At 31.9% G+C, this 26,581-nt stretch overlaps 1 protein-coding gene across 2 annotated transcripts; it reads right to left on the bottom strand.

The window, feature by feature from the left end:
• On the bottom strand, positions 1 to 24,321 carry LOC110668087 (UDP-rhamnose/UDP-galactose transporter 6). Of its 2 annotated transcripts, none has more exons than XM_058154254.1 (6): positions 24,085 to 24,321; positions 22,794 to 23,039; positions 19,658 to 19,842; positions 19,323 to 19,568; positions 9,640 to 9,801; positions 1 to 593 (listed from the first exon to the last, which is right to left on the bottom strand). In XM_058154254.1, the coding sequence occupies exons 2-6, from the start codon at positions 22,921 to 22,923 to the stop codon at positions 264 to 266; spliced, it is 1,053 nt and encodes a 350-aa protein (XP_058010237.1). In that variant the 5' UTR covers positions 22,924 to 23,039; positions 24,085 to 24,321; the 3' UTR covers positions 1 to 263. The 2 variants fall into 2 exon arrangements, with proteins under 2 accessions (XP_058010237.1, XP_021684866.1); XM_021829174.2 differs by having other exon boundaries at positions 19,368 to 19,568; positions 24,085 to 24,317.
• Between the last annotated feature and the right edge of the window lie 2,260 nt (positions 24,322 to 26,581).

Here is a 26,581-nt window from a genome sequence, read left to right as displayed (position 1 = left end):
TTGTTGAAATTCAATATGCAATAAATTACTATAGAAATTTACTGGACAATGCAACTTTTATTCTATATCTTGGATCCCACTCAATAACATCCTTTACCTGAAATTAGAAAACCAGAAAATAATCTGTGATGGGGAAAAAAATTAAAATTATAGGAGCTGGAGATTATGACCTCCACGGTGTAAAGAGATCCCTGAAATCAGCTGATCTACGATGCTTAATTCTTTGTCTTCTTCCTCTTTTCTTTCAGACCTTTAACTGAAAACTAGACCTTATCATCCACCTCGGTGGATTTTGATAACCCATCATGTTTTTGTGCTTTGTTTCCATTCATTGAAAGACTACGACGCTCCTTTCCTCCAGGCTTAGACGAGGCATTACCATACCACATCATTCCAGCTACTGCAATAATCATACCTACAATTACTTGAAGATTAAGGCCCTCTTTCCCGAAGAAAATAAATCCTAAGATCAGGACAAGAATTGTCTTCATATGGCCAAGCACTTGAAATGACACAGCAGTAAACCGACCAATGCAAATGAATTGGCTAAGATTTGTCCCTACTGCAATACTGCATGACAGGATTATGAACAACTGCACACAACAATGAGTAGCTCAAATCAGTTGAAAGTAATTACAATTAACAGCAAGCATAATAACTGGCACATACACATTATTGTCAATATCTAGCCTAAAAACTAGCAAGACACTGTCTAGGCATGAGCTTCCAGAGCGACAGAACACCATGACCAGTATATTTACAGAATGCATGTGAGAAATGGGGTATCAAAAAACAGACATATGCGCACTATCTATCAATGTATGCATGTTACCCACTAATGCACAACCCACACACATATGTGAAAGTGCATAGTCTTGCTGCCCGACTAACTGTTGGACAAAAAAATTCACAGAAACACAAATGGGCATGCTTTTCCATGTGTTATGTGTTATGTTAGTTCATTAATTATTAAATTAACTTCTAAACAAATTTCACATTTCAAATAACAAGGACACTATTAAGGGATAAAATGGACTAGATGGAAAGGATGAGGTTTACATTTCATTCAGATGGAAGTTTACAGGTCCTCAACCAAATCTACCATGACCCATTGAGACATGGACAACAACGAAATTAAGAAAAACAAAGCTTAAAGAATTAAGAAACTAAGAATTGTGGTCCAGATTTTATATAGGGCTTATACGGCTTATTTAGGACTTCATTGCAACTACTAGTTGGCCTAGGAAACTATTAAACCCGTTTTAGTTTTTTTCTTTTAATTTTTATGAAGTTCAAATCATCATTGGGACTAATTTCAGGTATATATATATATATATATATATATATATATATATATATATATATATATATATATAACAAGGTTTAGGATCAGTTGGGAGTCTATAAATACCAGCATATGTAATTCTTCATCATTTAGTTTTCATCACCAAATAATTAAAAATATATAGATCTTTGTCCACCTTTTCACTTATGGCCAAAACTTTTAACTTTCTTTTAATATTGATAAAAGTTATGGCTAATTGATTAAGAGAGTGCAGTAATAAACACATAGAACCATGGATCAAGCTCAATTGGAAAAGTATATGTTTGTTTTATTTCTTTGAAATGTATATTATAAATATATAATAGTAACATTTGGAAAAGAAAATTAATATTTTGTATCATCATCACTGAAAAAGTTGCGGAAAAAAATCCTTTATTTTTGCCAATTGATATTCTATATAGGCTCCACATATACATCAACAACACCACACTTTTTGACTAAATTAGCCACAATTATTACCAATATCATGATTTGCAGCCACAGCAGATAAAGATTAAGGATTTTCCAATATTGAAAAATACAAATAATTCAAAACTTTAATGCAAAATGCCTATTTTGACCCTTAAACTTTGTGCCAATAGTCACATAATCCCTTTAACTTTTTTGGAGTCCGAAAAGCCTTTCAAATTAAAAAAATAAAAATAAAACAAGTTTCTCAAATTTTAAAAATAGATAAAATAAATCCTTAATGGACAAATAAGCCCTCAAATTTTTTAAAATAGATCAAATAATCCCTTGCTTTCATTGGATATATTTTATTCATGTTCTACCTCATCTCTTTGTGATTAACTTCCTTTGACAATTTTTGTGAGCTTACATTGCCTTCTAACTTCCACTTAAAAGGCCTTTTTTTTTTGGCATTTTGCCTCTCTATTCTCCCCAAATCACAAAATCATCAGTCTCCACCACGTCCTCATTACTCTCCACCAATAACAGCCAATCTGTATGGAAGATACCTTCCAACCTCTTCAATACAAAGAACAAGAAGTCGAACAACTCGAGACCCAATTCGAAACTTGAACCCAAAACCTTAAACTTAGATTCACCCACATGCTCACTAAAGAAGCATTCCCCAAAATCAAAAACCTAACCTCTGAATCTTGATCGATTTCTATTATATTTTGTAATAGATACTATATTTTTAACACTATTACCCACGTAGATCATTTATATATATTTTATTTATGCTCTACCTCATCTCTCTGTGACTAACTTCTTTCGACAATGTTTGTGAGCTTACATTGCCTTCGAAACTCCACTTAAAAGGCCTTTTTTTTTTTTTGAATTTCGCCTCTGTATTCTCCTCAAACCATGAATTCATCAATCTTCGCTACATGTTCTCATTACTCTCCTCCAACAATAGCAAATCCGTATGGAAGACATTGACCTTCCAACCCCTCCACTAGAAAGAACATGAAGTCGAACAAGTCGAGACCCAATTCGAAACTTAAACCCAAAACCTTAAACTTAGATTCATCCACATACTCACTAAAGAAGCATTAACCTAACCTTTGAATCTTGATTGATTTTTCCCTCATTTTGTAATATATACCACATTTTTAACACTATTACCGACGTAAAAGAAGAGAATAACAATGATAATGACAATGATGAAGAAGAAGATTATTCCCAACGGAATAATCAGAATCAGATCTCATCATATCATAATCAGGCTAGTGACGGTGACTATGATGAAGATGATGAACTTATAGAGAAGCTTCTTAAACTATTAGGCAAAGAACAACTTATCAATTTGTTCCAAGATGCAATAGATATCCACCAGGATGTTGCAAATCAGACACGCACGATTTATATTAGAGACAAGTTATATTCCAGTCTCTTTTATTCTATCTTTCAAAGTGAAAGAGCTTATTTAATCTATTTTTAAAATTTATATAAGCCCGAATTAAAATGAATTAATTGTAATTTCACCAGTACTCTTTCCGAATTTAACATTGTATCAAAGCCCGGACTGGATTGTGGGTTTCAGCAGCCCATAAATGTATAATTGAGCCCGTATTGGGTTAAAAATATAAACTAATTGTCAAGTGACAACCATATGCTTGCACTTGAGGGGGAAGTGTTGGGATTATACATCCCACATCGGGAGATTATAAACATAAAAAGGTAAATATAAGCGGTTAGATTGCAACATTGACTTGACTAGTCATTTTGATGTGTAAAGCAACAATGACTAGTCAAGTCAATGTTGCAATCTAACAACTTATATTTACCCTTTTATGTTTATACTTTCCCGATGTGGGATTTATAATCCCAACAGAAAGGCTTATTTGTTCATTAAGGGCTTATTTGATCTACTTTTAAAATTTGAAAAACTAGTTTTATCTTTTTTTAAATTTGAAGGGTTTATTCGGATCTCAAAAATGTTTAGGAACTTATGTGACTATTAACCTATACTTTAAGGGCTAAAATACACCGACTTTTTTTAATAATTTGGCCTTCATTGATTGATGAATAAAATTCTTGTAATTTTGTTTTCTTGAATTATAAGATGTTCAACCTAGGTGTTATACCTAAGGAATTGTAATTGTCAAGACTAGAATCTTTAATTTTCAGGCAATCAAATCTCAAATTCTTACATGACTGCAAATTTTAGCCATCCAAAATCAACATTAGTTGTCTATTTGAAATTTCTACACATTCCTAGCTTTTAATCAACTCAAAAATCTTCTAGAATACCAAATATGCAAATTGTCTTATGTTAATTGATATCACCGTTTCAATATCAGAGTCTTAAATGGCGAAACCCACAACAAACACTCCAAATATTTGGTAACAAGTAGAAGCAACAAAACAAGATACTGGAAGGGCAAAACAAAAAAAAAAATTAGCAACCAAAAACTACAAATTGAAATAGAGGAAAACCAACATTATTGTTACAAAAAAAGCACCTAAAATATCTTAGTCAAAAGAAAGATCAAGCATGAAAGCAAATGATTCCAAGTTAAGAAGCTGAAAGAAAACATAAAACAAATATAGAGTTTATTGACACGAACAAAAGAAAAAATTCAACTAGGTGAACTTTCAAAGGTAGCTTTGGATGCAAGTATGGATAAGGTGCAAAACGAAACAAACAAAATATAAAACACGAAGGAATCTAGCTTCGTTGTTCAAGATCCAAAAAATTCTAGTTTTGAGTTGCCTCTAACTAGTTTTAGATATATGGATTTTGTTAGATAGATGGATTTTGTCATTCCAAATAAATTTGTAAAGTTTGACGGGAGTTTCAATTGTTTTCATCGCTGTCACAAACTAAGAAGGTGAACTTTGCAAGAGCAAAATCTGGATTAACAACACTATTAGAATTTTGAATTGAATGGTGGAGGTGAATAACTGGGCTAGAGGCTAGAATCCATGAATATGAAATTTGTGCTTTCTTGGCTTTAAAACAACCATTGCTAAAAGGTTAAAACAAACTAATTAGTTATTGGCCCTTTTCCTTTATACACCCTTTACACTTAGTGTTTTTATTAGATGTAGGATTCTTAATAAGCACTAAAGATGCAGCTTATGAAATCATGAGTTTTGATACTTCAGCAAATCAAAATTCATGTTCAAAATTTCCCCAAGCAAGGTAAAAGGACATGAACAAGAAGAAATTTGGAAAAAAGAAGTTAAAATACTTGACAAACTTTGAGTTCCTATCTAGAAGTATTATAGAGCTTATTTGGGACGTTATTTAGTACTATCTAGACTGTAAATATATTTGCATTTACTTAAATGAATTAGTTCTTGGCCTAATATTCAACAACTCTAATCTTAGGAATAGGTTCGATAATTTGAGAACTTATTTTGCATCTTATTTTTGGTCCTTCTTATAGGAAATTAATTATTGGAGTTGCTTGTTTGGAATGAACTCTGGAACTAGAAACTAAATGATTATTTTTCTTAGTTTTTGGTTTGGTAAGGAATCAGAATCCTATTCCCTTTAAAGTTGTGTGGTTTCATAGAGTACAAGAATCAAAATTAACATAAAAATTGGTTGGGGCAATAAATAGAATTATAATGACTAGACCAACTTGTCCTCATTAAGCTTCATTTTTATTTCCCTGAAAATGAAGCTAATCTGCTATGCAATAAGCTCTCTCTCACTTTGGCCAAAACCATTTTGTCTTGACATAATATGTTCCTAAATTTCTTGATTATTCCTTTAATTTGCTAGCTCTTAAAAAATGTTAAATCAATGCGAGAGAGAGAGAGAGAGAGAGAGAGAGAGAGAGAGAGAGAAAGGGCCCTCAAAAGTAACTTATTCTTCTAGTTATTATTGTTGATGATCTTCAAAGTCACAATGGCACACCATGAGTAATCGATGAAGCCCCAAGTACTTCAATCATTAAGGCGGACAACCTTAATGAGGCATGTCTAGGCATGCCTCCACAAAACAGAATTTTTAAGAGAAATCACTTTTTTTTTCTGTACTATTTCTCAAGACAATAACTTGTATATATAAACACTCTTAAGTGTGTGTGTGTGTGTGTGTGTAAGAAATGTACACAAGATTATAGCTCATTACAAAGAAATAAGCTAAAGATTATGTTTGTAAACAAAAGACTGAAACTTATTTAATTCTGATATTGGAATGAGATTGACTAATTCGTGAGATTTGGTTGTCATGAAATGACTTTCCTTTTCCAAATTTAATTAAATGTGCCAACCCCCGAACCCCAAAAAAAAAAAAAAAAAATCCCCTTCTTTTCTTACCTCGTATTTTTCCTCCATTTCTAGATGCCTTCTATATCCTATCTCATTTATAGACACTTTTGTTTGTTTTCTCTTTTTTTTTTCTTCGGTAATAAAAGAAGATTACAAAGAACCAACACAATCACGATCATAAGAAACACCATATCAATCATGAAGCAGCCAACTAAGGAGACCAAAAGGATGTTCTTGAAGGACATGATTTCCCAAAAGAAGACTAGTAGCATAATTCCCAAGGGAAACCATCATTCATGCCATTTGTGATTTTCTTTCAAATGCTTTTGTTGATTAATTTTATAGAAGAATCTGCTACCCATAAATCTAGCTTGTATGAATTGATGTTAAATTAATTTGCCTATAAACATTCTTCAATTATGGGGGGAAAAGGAGGTTAGACTGACACCTCACATCATGCAGGGGCACAGCTTGGCCTAGGCTCTATAACTGCCTTGTGCTTTTAATAGCTATGACAACAACCAAACCAACCTAAAAGCCCGAACTGTCAAACAAAGAGATTCATACATAATATTAATCCATTTTGAGAATATATTTATTTAGCTGGTGGTTGTGCTAGTTAGAAAAGCTGTTAGTTTGTTAAGGGAAGTAATGTTCTGATTGGTTGTTAGCGACAGCTCAGCTAGAGCAGGGGATTTTTTTTTTTTCCCATCTTGTATATAAACACTTTTCAGCTATTGATAAATATATGACAATTTCATTCATTAGAACTCTGGTTTTTTCTTTTCTTTGCTCTGCTTTGATGATACTTTTTATGGTATCAGAGCATGAGGGCTTTACAATTACAGTAATTCCTGTTTGTTTCTCGTTCTTTGCCTAGATCAGTTGCAGTAATCTTCCTGATTGTCTGAGATAAGAGTTCGATGGAAGGAGCTTAGCATTGTTGTGGATCCAAGAAATGAAGGTCAAGAGGCAACAGCTGATCTGAGTAATGATCCACTGAATCTGCAAAACTCTGATCATCCTAGCTTGAATTTGGTAAGCATTCCTCCAACTGGCGGGAATTATCTTTCATGGATTCAGTCAATGATAATTACTCTTAAAGCAAAGGATAAGTTGGGATTTGGTAATGCCAAAGAGCTGATATTATGGTTGTGTCTTGGATCTTAAATTCCATATCAAAAGACCTCTTGAGGCATTTTTATGTACTACTTGTGCCCGAGATGATCTTTGGGAAGAGTTAGAACAGCATTTTGGTGAAAGCAATGGGCCTCTATTATATCAGATTAAAAGAGATATATCTGAATTCAGCCCAGGCAATTTTTCTGTGACAGTTTATTTCACTAAATTGAAGAAGTTATGCAATGAGCGGTCTTGTTTACATCAGTATCCAGTTTGCAATTGTGGAGCAGCTAAGACTATAGCTAACATTGAGAATGAAGATAAACTTCTTCAGTTTCTAATGGGATTAAATGAAAATCAGAATCAAGTGAAAAATCAGATTTTGTTGATGTATCCCTTTCCCTGTGTATGACGGGAAACATATACAAGAGAATATCCCTTGGTGCATAATATTTGCAGATGATATAATTCTAATAGATGAGACACGAGAAGGAGTCAATAGAAAGCTAGAGCTTTGGAGAAGTACTCTAGAGTTAAAGGGTTTTAAGTTAAGTAGAACGAAAACAGAATACATACATTGCAAGTTCAGTGAAGGCCGAACTGGTGATGGGGAATGAGTTAGTTTGGATGGAGTGGTACTGCCCCAAAGTAATCATTTTAAATATCTTGGCTCAATCCTTCAAGTAGATGAAGGATGTGAGGTGGATGTTAGTCATAGGATTAAAGACGGATGATTGAAGTAGAAAAGTGCTACTGGAGTTTTATGTGATCGCAAGATTCCCAATAAGTTGAAAGAAAAATTTTACCGTACAGCCATACAACCAGCCATGTTATATAGTAGTGAGTGTTGGGCACTGAAAGAGTCGTATGTGTCTAAGATAAGAGTTGCGGAGATGAGAATGTTAAGATGGATGAGTGGTCATACTAGACTAGATAAAATCTGTAATGAGAGTACTAGAGAAAAGGTAGGAATGGTGCCAATTGAGTATAAGTTGAGAGAAGGGAGATTAAGGTGGTTTGATCATGTGAAGCGTAGACATACGGAGACTCCAGTTAGACAAGTAAAGCACATTAGGTTAAAGGGTAAAAAGAAAAGGAGTAGACCTAAACTGACTTGGAGGAGAGTAGTACAACATGACTTGGAAGCATTACACATTTATGAGGATTTAACAAAAAATCATTTAGAATGGAGAAAGAGAATCCATATAGCCAACCCCAAATTCTTGGGATAAAGGTTTAGTTGAGTTAAATTGAGTTGAGTTGAGTTGAGTATCGCTTTCCCGGTGTAAACAATGCATATTCTATGGTGCTTAGAGTTGAAAAACAGAGAGAGAGGTGCAGAATTTTGTTGTTGAGAGGTGCAGAATTTTGTTGTTGAATCAAGTGAGACTACTGCTATATTGATGTCTAAATCCCAGAATTATAAGAAGAGCAATTTCAAAGAAGCTGTGTATGGTAATTACAATAAATTTTCCAAAAAGGAATTCAATGGCAACAAATTCAATATATTTTATATCTAATCAGTATGGGATCTTAATTCCACCAAAGTCGTACCCTATGTAGAGCCTTTCTTCTACCATTTTACACCCCAAGATCTCAAACTTCTTCAAACGTGGTCTAGTAAAGAAATTGCTGGCAGCTTAGAATTGTACCATTTGTCACCTAAGCAACACTGAATTACTCTTGTTCTTGTCATCAATCAAATGCTAGTTGTGAAATGGGCCTCTTGAACACATGGGCATCTAAGGAGCTGATTCGAGTGATTAGGGCTAGGGTGTGCATTATTTGATTATAAACGAATAACTGAACCAAACGGAAAAAATTTGATTATTTTGATAAGAGTATGTTTAGTTCACTTTAGTCACTTTAGTTATCAATTAAAAATTCCTAAAATTTTCAATTTTCGGTTTTCAGTTCAGTTACCTTTGATTTGCTAACCCCTAACCGAAATAAACAAATTTTTATTAATTAATATATTTTCTATGATTATTATTTTTATAATTTTATTACTAATATTTAATTTATAATTATATTTTTATTAAAAATAAACCATAATTATTATTTTTTATAAATAAAACATGATTATAAATATATTTTTATTACTATTTTATCAATTAATAATATAAAATATATATTATAATTTTTTCGGTTAGCTAGGTTATATCCAATAACCAATTAAACATTTTCAATTTCGGTTAGATTCATTTTTCTCTCAATTCCAAATCGGTTTGGTTAGTATTTTAAAATTGGTTAAAATTTTGGTTAATCAAAATTTCAGATCAGTTAACCAAATACAGCCCCCCACCTCTCTAACACCCCAATTATGATTTATGGCCATTATTCAAATGCTAACTTGAACAATAGAAGTACACATTCAAGCAGCAGCAATAATAGTATAGCATGAGGAGCAACAAAACCATGCAACTGTCTGTGCAATAAAGTGTGCCACTGTGCCTCAAATGTTAACTAGAGTTCATCCAATTGATGCAAAAACTTACCACAGATGTGAAACTATATGCATAAGCATCAACTCTTTTATCTGTCAACCAATAATCCAATAAAGGTCCTACTAAAAGCAGAGAAACTGCTTGTGCTGGAGCAGTGTGCCCCAACAAGTTGAAAGATCCTAAAGAATACCTCCGTTGAAGAAAATGTACATACTGCAAAGCAACAAAAATCAGTCAAAATATGTAGTAAGTAAACAATATTAGAAATAGCCAACTAGTTGATTTATAGAAACCGGCACCAAAAACTAAATGTGTATCAGAATTAATTCTGCTTATTAACATGTCCAATTGCACCCATATGGGAAGTAAAAGAACCAGTTAACCAATTACTCTCATCAAGTGATTGACAATTCACGTAATGAATGTAAAGTATGCCTATATAAATTTACAAGAGAAAAATGGAAGGCATTGTCAAATAAAAATATAATTACATAATGAACCTGGAATTTGGAATTTAACCTGTTTTAACCACAGACCAAGTCCAAATTGCCAACAGAAACACATCATTTGACACCAATTATACACACACACACACACACACACACACACACACACACACACACACACACACACACAAAGGACGCACTGGAGTCGAAAGGGGATGAGCTAACAGGGAAGAAACAAAATCTAAATCTTGAGCAATATATAAATAATTAAAGAAATAAACAAAATGCACAAGAAAAGGAAATCTTCAGAAATGAAAATTAAATTTGTAAATTAAAGATTAAATATATATATTCTATAGGCGGCAGAGCCAGTCCGTTAAGAATATATATACTTATCAGAAATAAAAATTAATCTTGAAATTTAAATATGAATATACATGTATATATTTAATAGGCGGCAGAGCCAATCCGTTATGAATATATATACGTATATTTATGCAATATAGGCGGTTGAGCCGACCATATACATGCAAAATTTAAAATTTTTATAAAAAAAATTGAAGAAAACTTATTTCAAAATCTTATAAATTTTGTAAGAATTATACAAAGGTTTTGAAGATGTAATTCTGGGTAGGATTATAAAGGTTGCTCAGCACATAAGCTTCCTAAGATCTACTACAGGGAAGATTTTAAGATTTGTAGGTGAGGTAGAGGTAGGGCAGGTTGGGAAGTGAATCGACCTTCTTGCTCCTTTCTTCACCTCAGGGAGAGCTTTCTTCAGAGTCTTCTTCGGAGTTTCTCGGATTTGAGAGAAATAAAAGAAGTCTTAAAAGAAGCTTGAAGCTTGTGTTTAAGAAGCTTTGGATTCAAGAAGCTTGGGTTCAAGAAGATTGGATTTGCCTTGGGTGTCTCCTTATATAGAAGTGACCAGGGGCAGTTTTGTAATTTTTTGGAATCTTAAACAGTATCTGCCACTTACTTTTTCACGTGTGAACAGTGTTTGAACAGTTCTTCCTGTCAGGTAAACAGTGCTTGAACAGTTCTTCCTGTTTCACATGTAAAGAGTGACAGGTGAACAGTACCTTGTCAGATTTTTTTGTATGAAAGAAAAGTAAGTGTAAAATTACAAGAGTAAAAATAAAGAAAATGAAAAACAAAATGGATAATTTTGCCTCCATAAATTTCTTTTACCGGCTTCCTTTTTTTTTTTTAAATGGAGTGGAGATGGGACCACTCATGTCAACCTTCCATCATGTTTTGTAGGTTGTGCCATGTCTCCTCATTGTCACTCGTTTCATCATCTGACGAGACAGAAGGTAAGTCGTAATAACTTTCATATTGAACCATGTAATTTTCGTACTGTATTTCAATATGAAAGGGTTTTGGACTTGGCAAATGTTCATAGTGGACATATATCTAAGAATATGTTCTCGTATGGACTAGTGCATACTTTGGATATCGGTATTTTTGTCAGTTATCGACGACTGTCTTTGCTCGCCATTTGTTGAGTTGGACAAAGTGATCTTCATGACTGCATGGCCAATCCAGAAGATAATAGAGAGGAGGAAGTTTTACATACAGGTAGAAGTAATGGATCGCTTGTTGCAGCTCTCTATTTGCTAATACTTCTGGAGGTGTTGAAATGATTTGTATGTTAACTGATTTTTAGTATAATAATAGTCTTCTGACTTTTTGAAGGACTTTATTTCCCAAAAACCTTGTCATTTCACAATCAGATCTTGTGACTCGGACTCCAGCTAATATACCCCATTTGAATAGTTCTCTGGCGTCTAGATATCGAGTTTCAGACATCTGAGTTGTTTTGAAGCGAGGGATGCTGAAATCTAGGCTGTGTTCACAATCTGGATAGCACAAAGTATATCGATTAGGATGTTCCTGAGTGCAATGAAAACGGAGTTTTGAATGGTACTCCCATTCCCATGACCATCCATTGTGACCTTGCTGATTGCTTTTTGTAAAATTGAGACATTTTTGTAGGACATCCAGCTGTTTTTTGGTTCTGGACTGGATGATATTTTGTAATATCTGCTAGCGGATCTCTTGACAAAAACCGTTGAGAACTTTTTGTCTGAATTTTTTCGAAAGACAACGGGTTTAAAAATGTTCTAAGGACCTATTGGCACCAAGTGAAGTAAAAAGGACTTCACTATAATGATAATTTTTCACATTGACTAGTGGGGCCAATGGTAATTTTACACGAGAATCCAGTGGGGATCCTAGACCTTCAAATTCCTGTATTTGTAATTCAATGTGATGATTTTGGTTAGAAGTTGATGAATCTGATGGACTAATTCTAGATGTAATGGTTTTGTATAAAATTTGATTTTGTAAAAAATCAATGAATGATTGAGTTACCATGATATAATCCTTATGATATTTAATTCCGCTAAGGAGGTCAGCCACATATTTATTAGCTTTCTCGAATTCAATACAAAGTGCATTGAGAGTTGTTACTCCCAACCGTTTGTTTTGTATTATAGTCAAAAGATTATCTAATAAACATTGGTGTCTTTCTGTGGGAACATATGCAGTTCTGGCTACATTAATTCTGAATTTTTGAGCAGGAGTTTTGGAGAGGTCTATCGGTCCAAAGTGGACTAAATCACCATTATTGGATGATTCTACCATCTGCAAAAACTCACAAGAGTTAGTTTGTAATAAGCAGTAATCAAAAAATTGATTTTTGAAAACAAGCTCGTTTTGTAAAGAGATTTCTTTTTGTAAATATTGTCCTGCTTCCTGTTCCAAAAAATTTATTCGATTATCAAAAATGGAATAAGCCTTTATGATATTCAAATTCTTTGTTTTGGGTTTTTCAACAAAAGGGAAAACAAGATTTTGATTCTTTGTTTTAAAAGAAATACTATCATAGTTGACTCTGTAGGGAGTAATCAAATTGATGAATGGCGTCCCTAAAATGACACTATGACTGATATCTTTTATTAAAACAAATGAAGTTTTTAGAAGAAATTTGAATTGGCTATTGAAGCCTCTGTTTTGTAATTAATCTTGATTTTGGAATTATTTGCAGCTGAAAGGTTTTCAGTAGTTTTTTCTTGAAATTTTTTTGGAACAATGCCTTCTTTAATATAATTTAAATCTGCACCTGTATCAAATAAGGCAATTGTATCGATCTTGAAATCTTTTGAAAAAACTATCGAAATTCTAATCAAATATTTTCTGGAAGAAATCTCATTAACAATGAAAAGAAAATCTATTGTAGGTTTTTCAAGATTTTGAATTTCTAAATTATTTTCTTCTTCTTCTTCTTCGAGTTCTTCATCGATTTGTTTTGAAAGTAAATTTTGAATTGTTTCTGAGTCCTGTACTTGTTTTTCTTTGAGCTTACCAAGCTCAACCTTAATAGCCTTTATTTCTTTCTGGAGACTTTGGACTGAAACATTTGATTGTTTTGAAGTCTTCTTTCTACCCAATATAGCCGTAAGGTCATATGTGTTTTTTGCAACAAATGGCAGAATAGATGGTTTTTATACTGGTTGTTCTTCAAAGGATTTTAAAAGCTTTCCCAAAAATTCTTTTTGTAGTTGAAAATCTTCAACCTGTGTAAGGATTTCTAAGAGCAACTTCTGGTCTTTAGAAAGAACATTGATTTTTAATTTGGGTTTAATAAACAGTTCAGTTTCTATATCAGAATTCAAACTGGATGATGAACTTGTGATCAATTCATCAATTTATAATCCTTCTTCATTTTCTGTGGGTTCAGAATAACTGGACTCACTTTTGGTTTCAACTAAAAGGGCAATTATTTTATTGATAACTTCTTCTTCTAATTATAACTCATGAAGTTTTCTGTTTAACTTGCAAAAATTTGTAGTGTGACCTTGCTTTTTGCATTTGTAGCAAATTAAATCTTTGAATCTTGTTTTGGATTGAGGACTAGTTTTACTAGTCTTTTTTGAAGGTTTTTTGTAATAGAAATCTTTTTCTGATTTTGGAGAGTTTTTGTATTTTTGAAATGATTTTTTGTAAGGTTTTCTGCTACAACTTCCTCCACAATCTGGAGTAGGATTCTTAGTTCCTATTTCAAATTGTTTGCAGAAATATCCTAACTCTTGGCGAGTTTTTCTCATTTCCCATTTCAGATGTTTTTGTAATTTCAAATCCTGACAAATCTTTAAACCTTCTTTTTAAGTGAGACTGACTAGTTCATTATATGTTAATTTATCATAAGGGATTTGATTTCCAAATGCTTCCTTGATTTTATTCCTAACCTTTTTTCCTAAAAGGGTCGGAAGTCCAGCAAGGAATTTTTTCTTTCCAAAAGGGCTGATTAGAATCTTTTCTAAGCATTACCCTAGTAAGAAATGTGTTTTTGTAATACTGAAAATCACTCAGTTTTTTGCATCTAAGGTTTGAAAGGAGTTCGGCATTCTTATCCTTAAGATGAGATGGATCACCTACAAAATGTAAGGAAATTGTTACAATCAAGGTGGCTACTGCATCTGGGATTGGTTGGCCTAACTCATCAAGAATTGGCACGTCATCTTCTTGAGTTTGTATGGATTCTAGAATCTCATATTTTTGTAGGTTCGTGAGATGATAATCCCACCATCATTTGAGCTGCCCTGAGAATCCTGCAATGAGGAGTTCAGCAATAGCTCTATCTAGGGTTCCAGTTTGGGTTTTGTAAGCATTTACTGCCATGGTCATCTGCTGAAGCAAATTCAAGATGTTGTATTCAGACATACCATCTATGTTCCATTCATAAACAGTAGAGACATTGAATTTAGACTGGGTCAGAATTTCAAATCTATTTTCTATGCCTAAGTCGGGAGCTGTTATTGGGAGGGGTGTTGCTACCCACGGCCAAAAAGTCCATTGATTTGTAAAGGTTTTGAGGACCGAATTTCTTTAGCTTGGATAGGCAGGTTTTCTTGGGCTTGGACATCTGAATCTGAATCTTGCTCAATTATATTGACACTCCTTTGGGAAGTTTGAGGTGTTTCAGGTGCTACTGGAGTAAAAGTTGAAACTTCTAGCCTAGTTTTCATGTCTCTCAAAGCTTGGATAAATTCAGAATTGCTGTTGTTTTATAAATCTTTTTTACTGTTTTTGGAAACTTGGAATGGTTTGAAGATTGGGTTTTTCAGTTTTGTATCTGGCTTAGTTTCAATTTGGAAAACTGTAGCTTGTTAGTTTTGTTCCATTTTTTGTAATTGCTTACCTATGGTATGCAAATGGGCATTTGTAAAATTATTCTGTAGAACAATGTTTTTTATATTCACAGAATCTTTTTCATTTGGAATTTTGTAAGGGGCTGCTTTTACTATTTGTTCTAAGTGGAGAATTTTTACTTTCCTAAGAGGAGGATGTTCAGACTGTATTTTTCTACCATCTGAAATTTCCCATTCATAAACTTTATTTCTAACAGTGACAGGGTTAACAGACAGCTTTTCCTCTGTTTTCTTTAGAAGAGCTTTTAGAGCCGCAATGAACTCTGATTGATTATCTTCTAACTCCTGTTGTTTAGGTTTTGAAATTTGAGAAGATTTTGAAACTGGATCTGATTTTTTAGAAGTTTTTGGAGTTTTGAAAAACGGATATAAAATGTTATGCTGTTTAGCATACATATCAAACCAATCAAAGAAAATAAATTGAACTTTGTGTTGGTATATAAAGTCATAATATTCCTTTTGAATTTCTTTCCTTTGATCATTGAAATTTTTGAAAAATCACATTTGCTTTTTATGATTTTTAGGAAAATAAAAATCATCGTGCAAATATTGTTTGTCCACTTCAAATTCTTTTTCAAGCACATTAAGTTCATGATTTACATTTTCTGTAATGGCTGAAAAGGTAAGATAAGTAGGTGCTGACTCTGTTTGGGTTTCAACCTGAACAGACTCGTTTTGTAAATTTGTATAAACTGGATGTGGAACATTTGTAGAGTAATCTACATTTTATAAAGTGGATCTAGGTATTTCTGAAGTAGAAAACCTAGAAGAGCTAGGTAAGTATGAGGTAGAATACCTAGGCTGTATATTTTGTATTCCAATTGGTTTTATAACAGGCAAACTAATGACAGAAGGTATACAAGACACTCTTCCTATGTCTACGGTACTGGATGTTGAGGAATCATCTGAAAACCTAAGGCTTCTGTTAAAGCTAAGGCTGACTCTTCCATCGTCATACTGGGTTATTTGTCTCAGTTGAACGTTTGGCTCAACTATTTTTGAAGATTCTGGTTCTATTGCACCTTCTAAGACCCATTCTTCTGGTACGGTTATGTCCTTCCATTGGATAGATCTAAGGATTACAGTGTTGAATTTTGTAAGATCAGTTTTGTAAAAGCTTTGAAACTTATGTTTTGTAGCAAAAACAGAAACCATAGCTTTGTAATGAATTTTGTAAATTAGTGCGAGAGGAATAGATCCTTCAAGCATTTTGTAATTGTAAGTTTTGATTTGTAAAACAAGGAATTTTGTAATATTACTGTCGTTTAACGAAACAGTAAAATTTGGATAGCAACAAAAGATATTGGTTCACTGCACAAACTAGACTCAACTGAACTAAGCAAGGAGTCCTGAAAGTTTATAAACCTAGTATCTCTAAGAACTGCTAGATTTGAGATGCTTTTATAAGCGGTTTAATTCCAACTTAGACTAAACCTATATGGATGTATTTGTATTGTTTTTCACAGTGTTTTTGTAAGGATTTTTGAGACAGGAGAGAAATCGTCTCAAAGGGTTTTGTAAACTGAAGATCTCTTTCTTTAGTTTTGATTGTGAAATTAGTTTTGAAAAAATTGAGTTTTGTAGTCTGATAGATCTAATCCTTTTGTACTTTTGGAATTTCCCAATTATCTATATATTTTTCAAAATTTTCGATTATTATTTCTTCACTATTAACTATCTTTCTCGACTCAGAGGACGAGGTAGAAGAGTTTGAAGAAGAAATTGTCCTACAGAAAATTGAATTCATACTTAAAGAATTTTTCTATGTTGATCTTTTGAGTTAAGTGAGGTAATCGCCAAAGGAATCACTGCCCTAAACACACCCTCTCGGCTACAAAGACGAGACTTACAACCCAGGCCTGTTTACGCCTCTAAAGAAGCTGTCTTATCACCTTAAGATCATCTTACCAACCTCTTAAAAATGTTTAAAAATTACCATTGGCCCCACTGGTCAATGTGAAAAATTATCACCACAGTAAAGTCCTTTTTGCTTCACTTGATGCAAATAGGTCCTTAGAACATTTCCAAACCCGTTGTCTTTTGAAGAAATTCAGGCAACAAGTTCTCAACGGTCTTCCTCAAGAGATCCGCGAATAGATATTATAAAACATCATCCAGTCCATAACCAAAGAACAGCTGGATGTTATCCAAAAATATCTCAATTTTACAAAAAGCAATCAGCAAGGTCACAATGGATGGTCATGGAAATGGGAGTACCATTCAAAACCCCATTTTCATTGCACTCAGGAACATCCTAACCGATATCCTCTGCGCTATCCAAATTGTGAACACAGTTTAGATTTCAACATCCTCCGCTTTAAAACAACTTAGGTGTCTGAAACTCGATATCTAGACGCCAGAGAACTATTCAAATGGAGTATGTTAGCTGGAATATCTAATTGTGAAATAACAAGGTTTTTGGAAAATAGAGTCCTTCAAGAAGTCAGAAAACTATTATTACGCAAAAAACCAGTCAACATACAAATCATTTCAACACCTCCAGAAGTATTAGCAAATGGAGAGCTACAACAAGCGATCCATTGCTTCTACCTAGATACAAAACTTCCTCCTCTCTATCCGGATTGGCCATGCAATCACGAAGATCACTTCGTCCAACTCAACAAATGGCGAGCAAAGACAGTCGTTGATAACAGGCAAAAATACCGATATGCAGAATATGCGCTAGTCCATCCGGGTACATATTCTCGGATCTATGTCCACTATGAACATTTGCCAAATCCAAAACCCTTTCATATAGAAACACAGTACGAAAATTACATGATTCAATATGAAAGTTACTACGACTTACCTTCTGTCTCGTCAGATGACGAAACGAGTAACGATGAGGAGACATGGCATAACTTACAAAACATGATGGAAGGATAAAAGAGTGGTCCCAGCTCCACTTCATTAAAAAAAATATATATATATTTAAGACCGGCAAAAGAAATTTATGGCGGCAAAATTATCCATTTTACTTTTTTTGCTTTTATTTTTTGTAATTTTGTATTTTTACTTTTCTTTCTTACAAAAAATCTGACAAGGTACTGTTCACTTGTCATTGTTCACTTTTATTGTTTGCATGTGAAGACAACAGTTCTGAAGAACTATTCAAGTACTGTTCACCCGACAGGAAGAACTATTCAAACACTGTTCAAGTACTATTCACACGTAAAAAAATAAGTCGCAGATACTGTTCAAGATTCCAAAAAATTACAAAACTGCCCCTGATCACTTCTATATAAGGAGGCACCTACCCAAGACAAAGACAAGCTTCTTAAACACATGTTTCAAGCTTCTTCAACCCAAGCCTCTTCAATTCAAGCTTCTCCCTTTCAAGTTTCTTAAGCCGAGAGAATCCGAAGAAGGTTCTGAAGAAGTTTCACCCCGAGGTGAAGAAAGGAGCAAAAAGGTCGATTCACTTCCGATCCTGCCCTACCTCTACCTCACCTACAAACACTGTAACTTCCATGTAGTAGATCTTAGAAAGCTCATGTGTTGAGCAACCTTTATAAGTCCTACCTGAAATTACATCTCCAAAACATTTATACAAATCTTACAAAATTTATAAGATTTTGAAGTAAGTTTTCTTCAATTTCTTTTACAAAAATTTCAAATTTATTTCGCATGCATATGGTCAGTTCAATCGCCTATCTTGCATAAATATACGTATATATATTCATAACGGACTGGCTCTGCCGCCTATTGAATATATACATGTATATTCATATTTAAATTTCAAGTTTAATTTTATTTTTGATAAGTATATATATTCTTAACGGACTGGCTCTGCTGCCAATAGAATATATATATTTAATCTTTAATTTACAAATTTAATTTTCATTTCTGAAGATTTCCTTTTCTTGTGCATTTTGTTTATCTCTTTAATTATTTATATATTGTTCAAAATTTAGACTTTGTTTCTTCCCTTTTAGCTCATCCCCCTTCAATCCCGGTGCGTCCTTGGTATATATATATATATATAGAGAGAGAGAGAGAGAGAGAGAGAGAGAGAGAGAGAGAGAGAGAGAGAGAGAGAGAGAGAGAGAGAGTTATAGCTATAGTTACTTACATATTGCTGCAAGGAAGTGCTATAGTTATAGTTATAGTTACTTACATATTGCTGCAAGGAAGTGCTCCAAACGGCCACCACTGCAGCTATAAATCCTTTGGTATTGACACTCACATCTGTAACAGTACAGACTGCAACACCAAGAAGAACTACTACTATGCTAAGCTTTGTGTCCCTTGAATACCGTACTTTGTCCAAGACAACTTCCAGAAAACAGGATACTGGAATCATACTCAACTTTGCAATCTGACAGCAAGTTTCAAGAAATAACAGAAATTTAATCTTGTCCTCACAACAAAGAAAGAACAGATATTTAGTAGTTCACTGAAACTTACCTGATAAAATCCAACCGAATTCCACATTAAACTCACATTCATTCCAACAATAGAGAAGTTTGCGAACAGAACAAACTTCAGAAGCTCAGATAATGGTAGATGAGATGCTTGGATATATCCCAACCACCTAAGAATAATAGTTAACAGGGTGGTTGTGGCAAAATGCAGACCAGTTAACGTTGTAGCTGCATGATGGCATTAGATTAAAAAAAATCAAGGTCGATGCAAATATGAACAAATTAAGGAACTTCTTGAATAAGCTAATAAGAGACGCTAAAAATTTTGTTCAACATTAAATTATTCTCCTAACTTCATGCAGCATTCTTTACTTGAGTTCACATTAAATTGGCAATGGGCCCCAGTTAATGCGCATTTTTACGAGATCGATCACACAGAATAACCAAATCTAAATCTGATTCTTTTAAGAAAATATATATAAATTTGCCCCTGAACTAATTGGAAAAAGTCCAAAACACACCTGATTTTATTTTGACCTATTGTAGCCATAATCCTTTATTTTTTACTTATTAGACCCTTTAATTTTTATCTTTATAGCAAATAAGCATAATTTTCCTACCTCATTAATCAAATAATAGAATAGATCATTGAGTTCAATCCATCAAAAAATGAAAATGACATACCAAGTGATTTATTTAATCCATTAAATGAATTGATAAAATTATGTTTATTGGTTACAAAAATAAAAATTGAAGAGTGTAATAGATAAAAATAAATGGTTAAGGATGCAACAGATTTTTCCCAAGTAATTCAGGGACAAAATTTATGTAAGCCATGTTTTATGGACTAGCTCATATGTCACATATAATTAATATTTTTTCATGCTGCATTTCATTTAATACACTACATAGATATATCATCTTGAAGCCAAGTATAAAGCTACTACAATTCAAATGTACACATCAAGAATGAAATAAGATCATCCATTGACTTAAACCTAATTAATGATTTCAGAGTCCATAAGCTGTATAATTTCCTAAAACTTGAAGTGTCTTGTATCTGCATTAATAGATGGAACTAACAGCATAAATGTAAAAATTACGACACATGATTTTCCCACAAAACCCACATTTGTGCTTCATGTTACCATATATATGGACTCTATCAGTCTATTGTATAATTATCATTGAATATTCATCCAAATCCTAGTCAATGAGATCACTTAGAAGTTAGAACAAGCACAGTTGCACAAGCATCCTACAGGCCATTCATTTTTATGATTTTTCTATGCATTGCAATAGTGGCAATTTTGAATGAAATTCATAACCCAGAGCAAAAACCAGCAACCCTTACCCAACTTCTAAGTACTTGGCTTGAGCAATATAGGCAAAGTACTATATAAGGTTTGAAATCATTTCCAACTTCCTCATCCTTCAAATATCAATAAATTGATAATCCAAAATCGTTTAGAGTGGAGAAAGAGAGAATCCATATAGCCGACCCCAAATTTTTGGGATAAAGTCTTAGTTGAGTTGAGTTGAGTTGATAAAAGATTCCTACAAGGCAGTTGCTGAATACTAAGGCCTCCCATTAAAATAGTAAGTTTTGTCACATATCCCTTGCTTTAATAATTTTGAACCACAAAAATGTACAATAAAGCATCTGAATAGCAGCGAATTCTGTCAGGAACTGAGTTCTGCAATTTGATATTCAGAAACCAAGAGGGAAAGAATGTATGAGGAATAGCTCTATCAGTCTATTGTACAATTATGATTGAATATTCATCCAAATCCTAGTCAATGAGATCACTTAGAAGTTAGAACAAGCACAGTTGCTCAAGCATCCAACAGGCCATTCATTTTTATGATTTTTCTATGCATTGCAATAGTGGCAATTTTGAATGAAATTCATAACCCAGAGCAAAAACCAGCAACCTTTACCCCAACTCTTAAGTACTTGGCTTGAGCAATAGAGGCAAAGTACCATATAAGGTTTGAAATTATTTCCAACTTCCTCATCCTTCAAATTTCAATAAATTGATAAAAGATTCCTACAGGGCAGTTGCTGAATACTAAGGCCTCCCATTAAAATAGTAAGTTTTGTCACATATCCCTTGTTTTAATAATTTTGAACCACAAAAATGTACAATAAAGCATCTGAATAGCAGCGAATTCTGTCAGGAACTGAGTTCTGCAATTTGATAAAACCAAAAGGAAAAGAATCAAACCAAAAGGGAAAGAATGTATGAGGAATTGTAAATTGATTTAAAGGCTTTTTGCTTAATTCTAATTGAACAAGAAGATGGTCATTTTTCAAGGAGGTAAAGGAATATCATAGTATTAATCACATTGAATTAGACCAACCACTGCTAAAACTTTATTTGTTTTTTCAAATAAATAAATAAAACAAATGTTTGCTGTAAGGCACTTCAAAAAGGAATATAAAATTCTACAAGCACTTAAAAAGGAATTAGCTTCTTTGGAAATTTTACAAGTTCTTATCCTTAAATACTAAAGGAGACAAGATCAAAAAAGATTCTCAAATGAAACTTTAGATGGTCAATCAATGAATATTATTTTAAAACCAGAAAGGTAAGAAGTAAAAGTGATATACACGAAAGGATCTGTTCAAAGGCCTTAACAACTTTGCTATTGAAACCATTGAATGTTGTTTATGTGCAAGTAATTACCTTTGCATAGGATCCTATTGACACATCTTCATGGTAACCTAATTTTTAGGATATAAAATGTGAAACCTAGTCAAAATTTTTCAGTTAGCACAGGTAAGTAGATTAGTAAAACTATCCCACCTTTTATGAGCCAACCACACTATTTCTCTTATAACTGGAGGGGAAAAAATCGATTTGTCCTTTGGTTCACCTATTATCATTTGATGCTGAAATCATTTTCAGTCAAGAATGAACTTAGCATCCATACTTCCCTCATCTTCACTTTCCCACAAGAACAGGTTATGCAAAGAAAATTTTTGAAGGGAAAGAAGATTATACAATATTTGCCAAAAACAGTTGCAGTTTAACTTATTTCCACTTTTTTTTCTAACACAATTGTAGAGAGAACCATATCACACAGAAGTACATACATAAGATATGCAACTGAGCAACAAAGTACTGCTAAAGCAGACACCGGTTAGTATTTGATAGATTTTCAGAGAGAAATACCAAAACTAAAGCCATAGGTAGCCATCAACGCTTTATTGACGAGAATTATTCCAACGGATGTGACAACATTGAACATCCATGAGGCTGCATCAACAGCAGCTTTCCTATCAACCTTGTTTGCGGAAGACATGTTCTTCTATTCTTCCAACTAGCAACAAAATTTTTCCCTAATAGCTCTTCATAAGAGGGAAACTCTTCTTGTTAAAAACTGTGAGCTGTGATGTTGTATCCGTACTCACAAGGTATCTGTACATATACAATTACTATAAATCACAAAAACTAATAGTATTTTGAAGGCAAAAGAAAACTATAACCAATTCACAGATTTAAACTGCGAATTGAAAAAAAGGAAAATTCATAAGCACATATCAATAGACAAAAGGACAATACAAGAAAATAAAATGATACATTAGTTCAAAAAGAATTTAGGATGACAGATATTTAAAAAAAAATTTAAAAAAAAAGATGTTAACAATAACAAAAATAAATCTTATGTGAGCGCACAAACTAGTTCCCAAATTTATAAACTGAATAAAAATAATTGCAGATTCCTTATACTAATGTTCAAGCTTACATAAAAATGCTCGCTACCATGGTGCAAAAACAACAAAATCTAGCATGATGACTCTGCCCTTTATGAACAAATCTTGCTGATGACGTTCAATGGTGCCCTTATCTCTTTGGATCAATTTGTTAATCGCCCGTTTATCATTAGAATCCCTCCCTTATACAAGTTCTCCAACACTTGAAACTATACCAGTATGCTTCACATATGACTCAGTAAATTGCAAAGATGACATATATATACACCTAAGACACAAGTAAATTCATCTCATATTTCAGTACTAAAAATGCCCAATAAGGTTTGAGCTTTAAAAATTAAAAAAACATCAAAAGCATACAGCCAAGAAAAATTCAAATCCCTCAACTTCAGTTCAACCAAAGCTCCACCAGTAACACTTTCCCTCGAATCCACAATTCAATTACAACAAAAAAACAAGAAAAAGAAGTTGAAAATTCACATATATAAAAAGTCAGTTACAGCACACTTAAAATAATCCCAAATTTGAAGCCCAATTTCACTTTTTGCCAAACAGATCCATCTCTGTTCAACACTAACAAACAAAATTGCACACTAGAAACGCAAAAATCAAGCAACAAAACAAAAGCAACAAAGATTCACAGATCATAGACAACCAAACAGTAGCAGAAACGACGAATTACAAGGAAAATTAAGAAGCAAAGAATCTCCAGTTACATAGATACTAACAAGGCAGTATCTCAATTCTACCTGAGATAAAAGGAAATTAAAGTAGCGAGTTTGGAGGTTGTCTTCTAGTTTTCCCAGGAAACAAAAGGAAAATAATGGAAAAAGATCTCGTTGACGAAGAAAAATAAGGAAGAGATGTTAATAAATGAATCACAGAGAGAATGTTCAATATAAAGAGGAAAGGAAATGCCGAAAACAGCCTATGGATTTTAAGAGTTTGGTTCTCGCCATTGAAAGGAAAATGGACTCTTAAGACGGAAGAAAAACTTCCTTTTTTATTAATTTAATAAATTAAATTTTTCTTTCACCTTTTTTTTTTTCTAATTATTATTAACTAATTTAAATTTTATTTTATCTGCTTATTTTCCTGTATTATTCAGCCGATAAATATTCAAACAGTTAAATTTAAATATTTAATAAAATTTAAAAATAATTAATAAATATCTTATTAATTATGATTTATATTAAATCTAATTATAAAATTATTTATAAATAATTATATAACTTTTTAATCTCTATTTAAAATGGACTCTCAAAACTGAAAAAAAACTTTTTTTTTTATTAATTTAATAAATTAATTTTTTTTTTAATTATTATTAACTAATTTAAATTTTATTTTATCTGCTTATTTTCTCTATGTTATTCAACAGATAAATATTCAAACAGTTAAATTTAAATATTTAATAAAATTTAAAAATAATTAATAAATATCTTATTAATTATGATACACATCAAATCTAATTATAAAATTATTTATAAACAGTTATATAACTTTTTAATCTCTATTTATTTATCAAATAAAATCCTATATCCAAATTTTAGATATTAAAAGAATAAAATTTATCTTCGTGTGAAATTGAAAGTGTCCACGAAAAAAATAAAATTTATGCCTATATTTTTGTAATAATTATGTATTATTTAAGTTAATTTTCCATCTACCTTAATTTATTATTTTTAGAATGAGTTTAGCCATACATCTTTCAAATATAATTTATAAACATAAAAATTTATTATCTTTGATATGTTAATTCCCAACAATAATTATTAAATTTTTATTAATAAATATTTTTTACTATTATAATTTAAATAATATATATTTTAAATGTATTTAAATAATGTATTATTTAATAATTATTTTTTTATTATTTAAAATAAGATTAATAAATCAATAGTTTTATATTTATTTCAATAACAAAATAAATAATATGATTTAGTAAATTAATAATAATATATTTATTTTAATAATAAAATAAAAATATTATATATATCATTATTAATCATTTTATTCATCAATAATAACAGTTAAATATAATCTTATAAAATAACATAGATCAGTCACCGTCAACAATCAGATATCAACTATAAGTTAATGGTAATAATTATTTGTTATCAGTTATCAGTTACATTTAATAATTAAATTAAACTGACTCTAAATATATTCAATTTTAAGTTTTAAATAAAAAAAAAGTTGTTGTAATAGATTGGCAACTAATGTAAAACTCAGTCACCTCTCACAATAAAGATACTTATGCTATAAATATTAGGACATGTTCACCTAGGCATACGCCGTATCAATATTCAAGTGCGGCGTTAAATGAGTAAATTCCTATTTAACAGTCAGGTAAAAAAAACACTTTTTAAAAAAAGATCATTTAAAATGTCATTGAAAAAAAGTAATTTAGAAATTTTTTTAATTCTTATTACTATAAAATATTAAATTTAATTTTAAATCAATTTTCAATACCTTCTAATTAGCATATTTAAAAAATATATATATATATTTTTATCAACATTAGTTTCAACCATAATATCAAATAAGCCTTAAGGGCTTTTAATATATTGCCACCTAATTGAATATTAATATAGAATTAGCATCTAAGATAATTGAAAAATAGTTGGTATCTTATTATATTTCAAAGACAGTATCATATAAGACACTCTTTATAGTCGATCCTAATTAATTTAGAGTTAAGATTTTATTATTATTACTATTATTATTGAAGTTATAATAGTTGATCATCAAAATTTTATTTTTTAGTAAAGAAGTTAATACTAAATTATTAGCTTAATAACTAAAGAACTATAATATACATCATTGTTAAATATATAATTCACATATTCTAAAATATAATATACACATTTCACTCACAAATTTGATATTAACTATACAAAAATCTATTAATCACTTGATGTTGACGTCAAACTTCAACCACCAACACTCAGAATTCCAAATATATATTATAATTTAATTTATGCAAGCTGTGGTGCAAACACGAGCTTAAAAGACCTAATTTATTCTTTGTTGTAAACCTTTTTTGGGTCCAAATGCACGTCTATGGAAAAAAGAAAGGAGATGTATTCACCAAATTGTGTTGACTTTTTAAGGTGTTGACTTTATTTAGTTTTTTAATTATTAAATGAAGGTATAATGCATATTTAAAGTGTAAAACTCCATGGTATTACTATTTCACATTAATAAATTAAAAAAAATTACTTAAATAAAAAAAATAATAATCAT

This window comes from Hevea brasiliensis, chromosome 10 (genome assembly GCF_030052815.1).
Source record: "Hevea brasiliensis isolate MT/VB/25A 57/8 chromosome 10, ASM3005281v1, whole genome shotgun sequence".
NCBI classification, from domain to species: Eukaryota; Viridiplantae; Streptophyta; class Magnoliopsida; order Malpighiales; family Euphorbiaceae; genus Hevea; species Hevea brasiliensis.
This window is presented reverse-complemented; position numbering and strand designations above follow the sequence as displayed.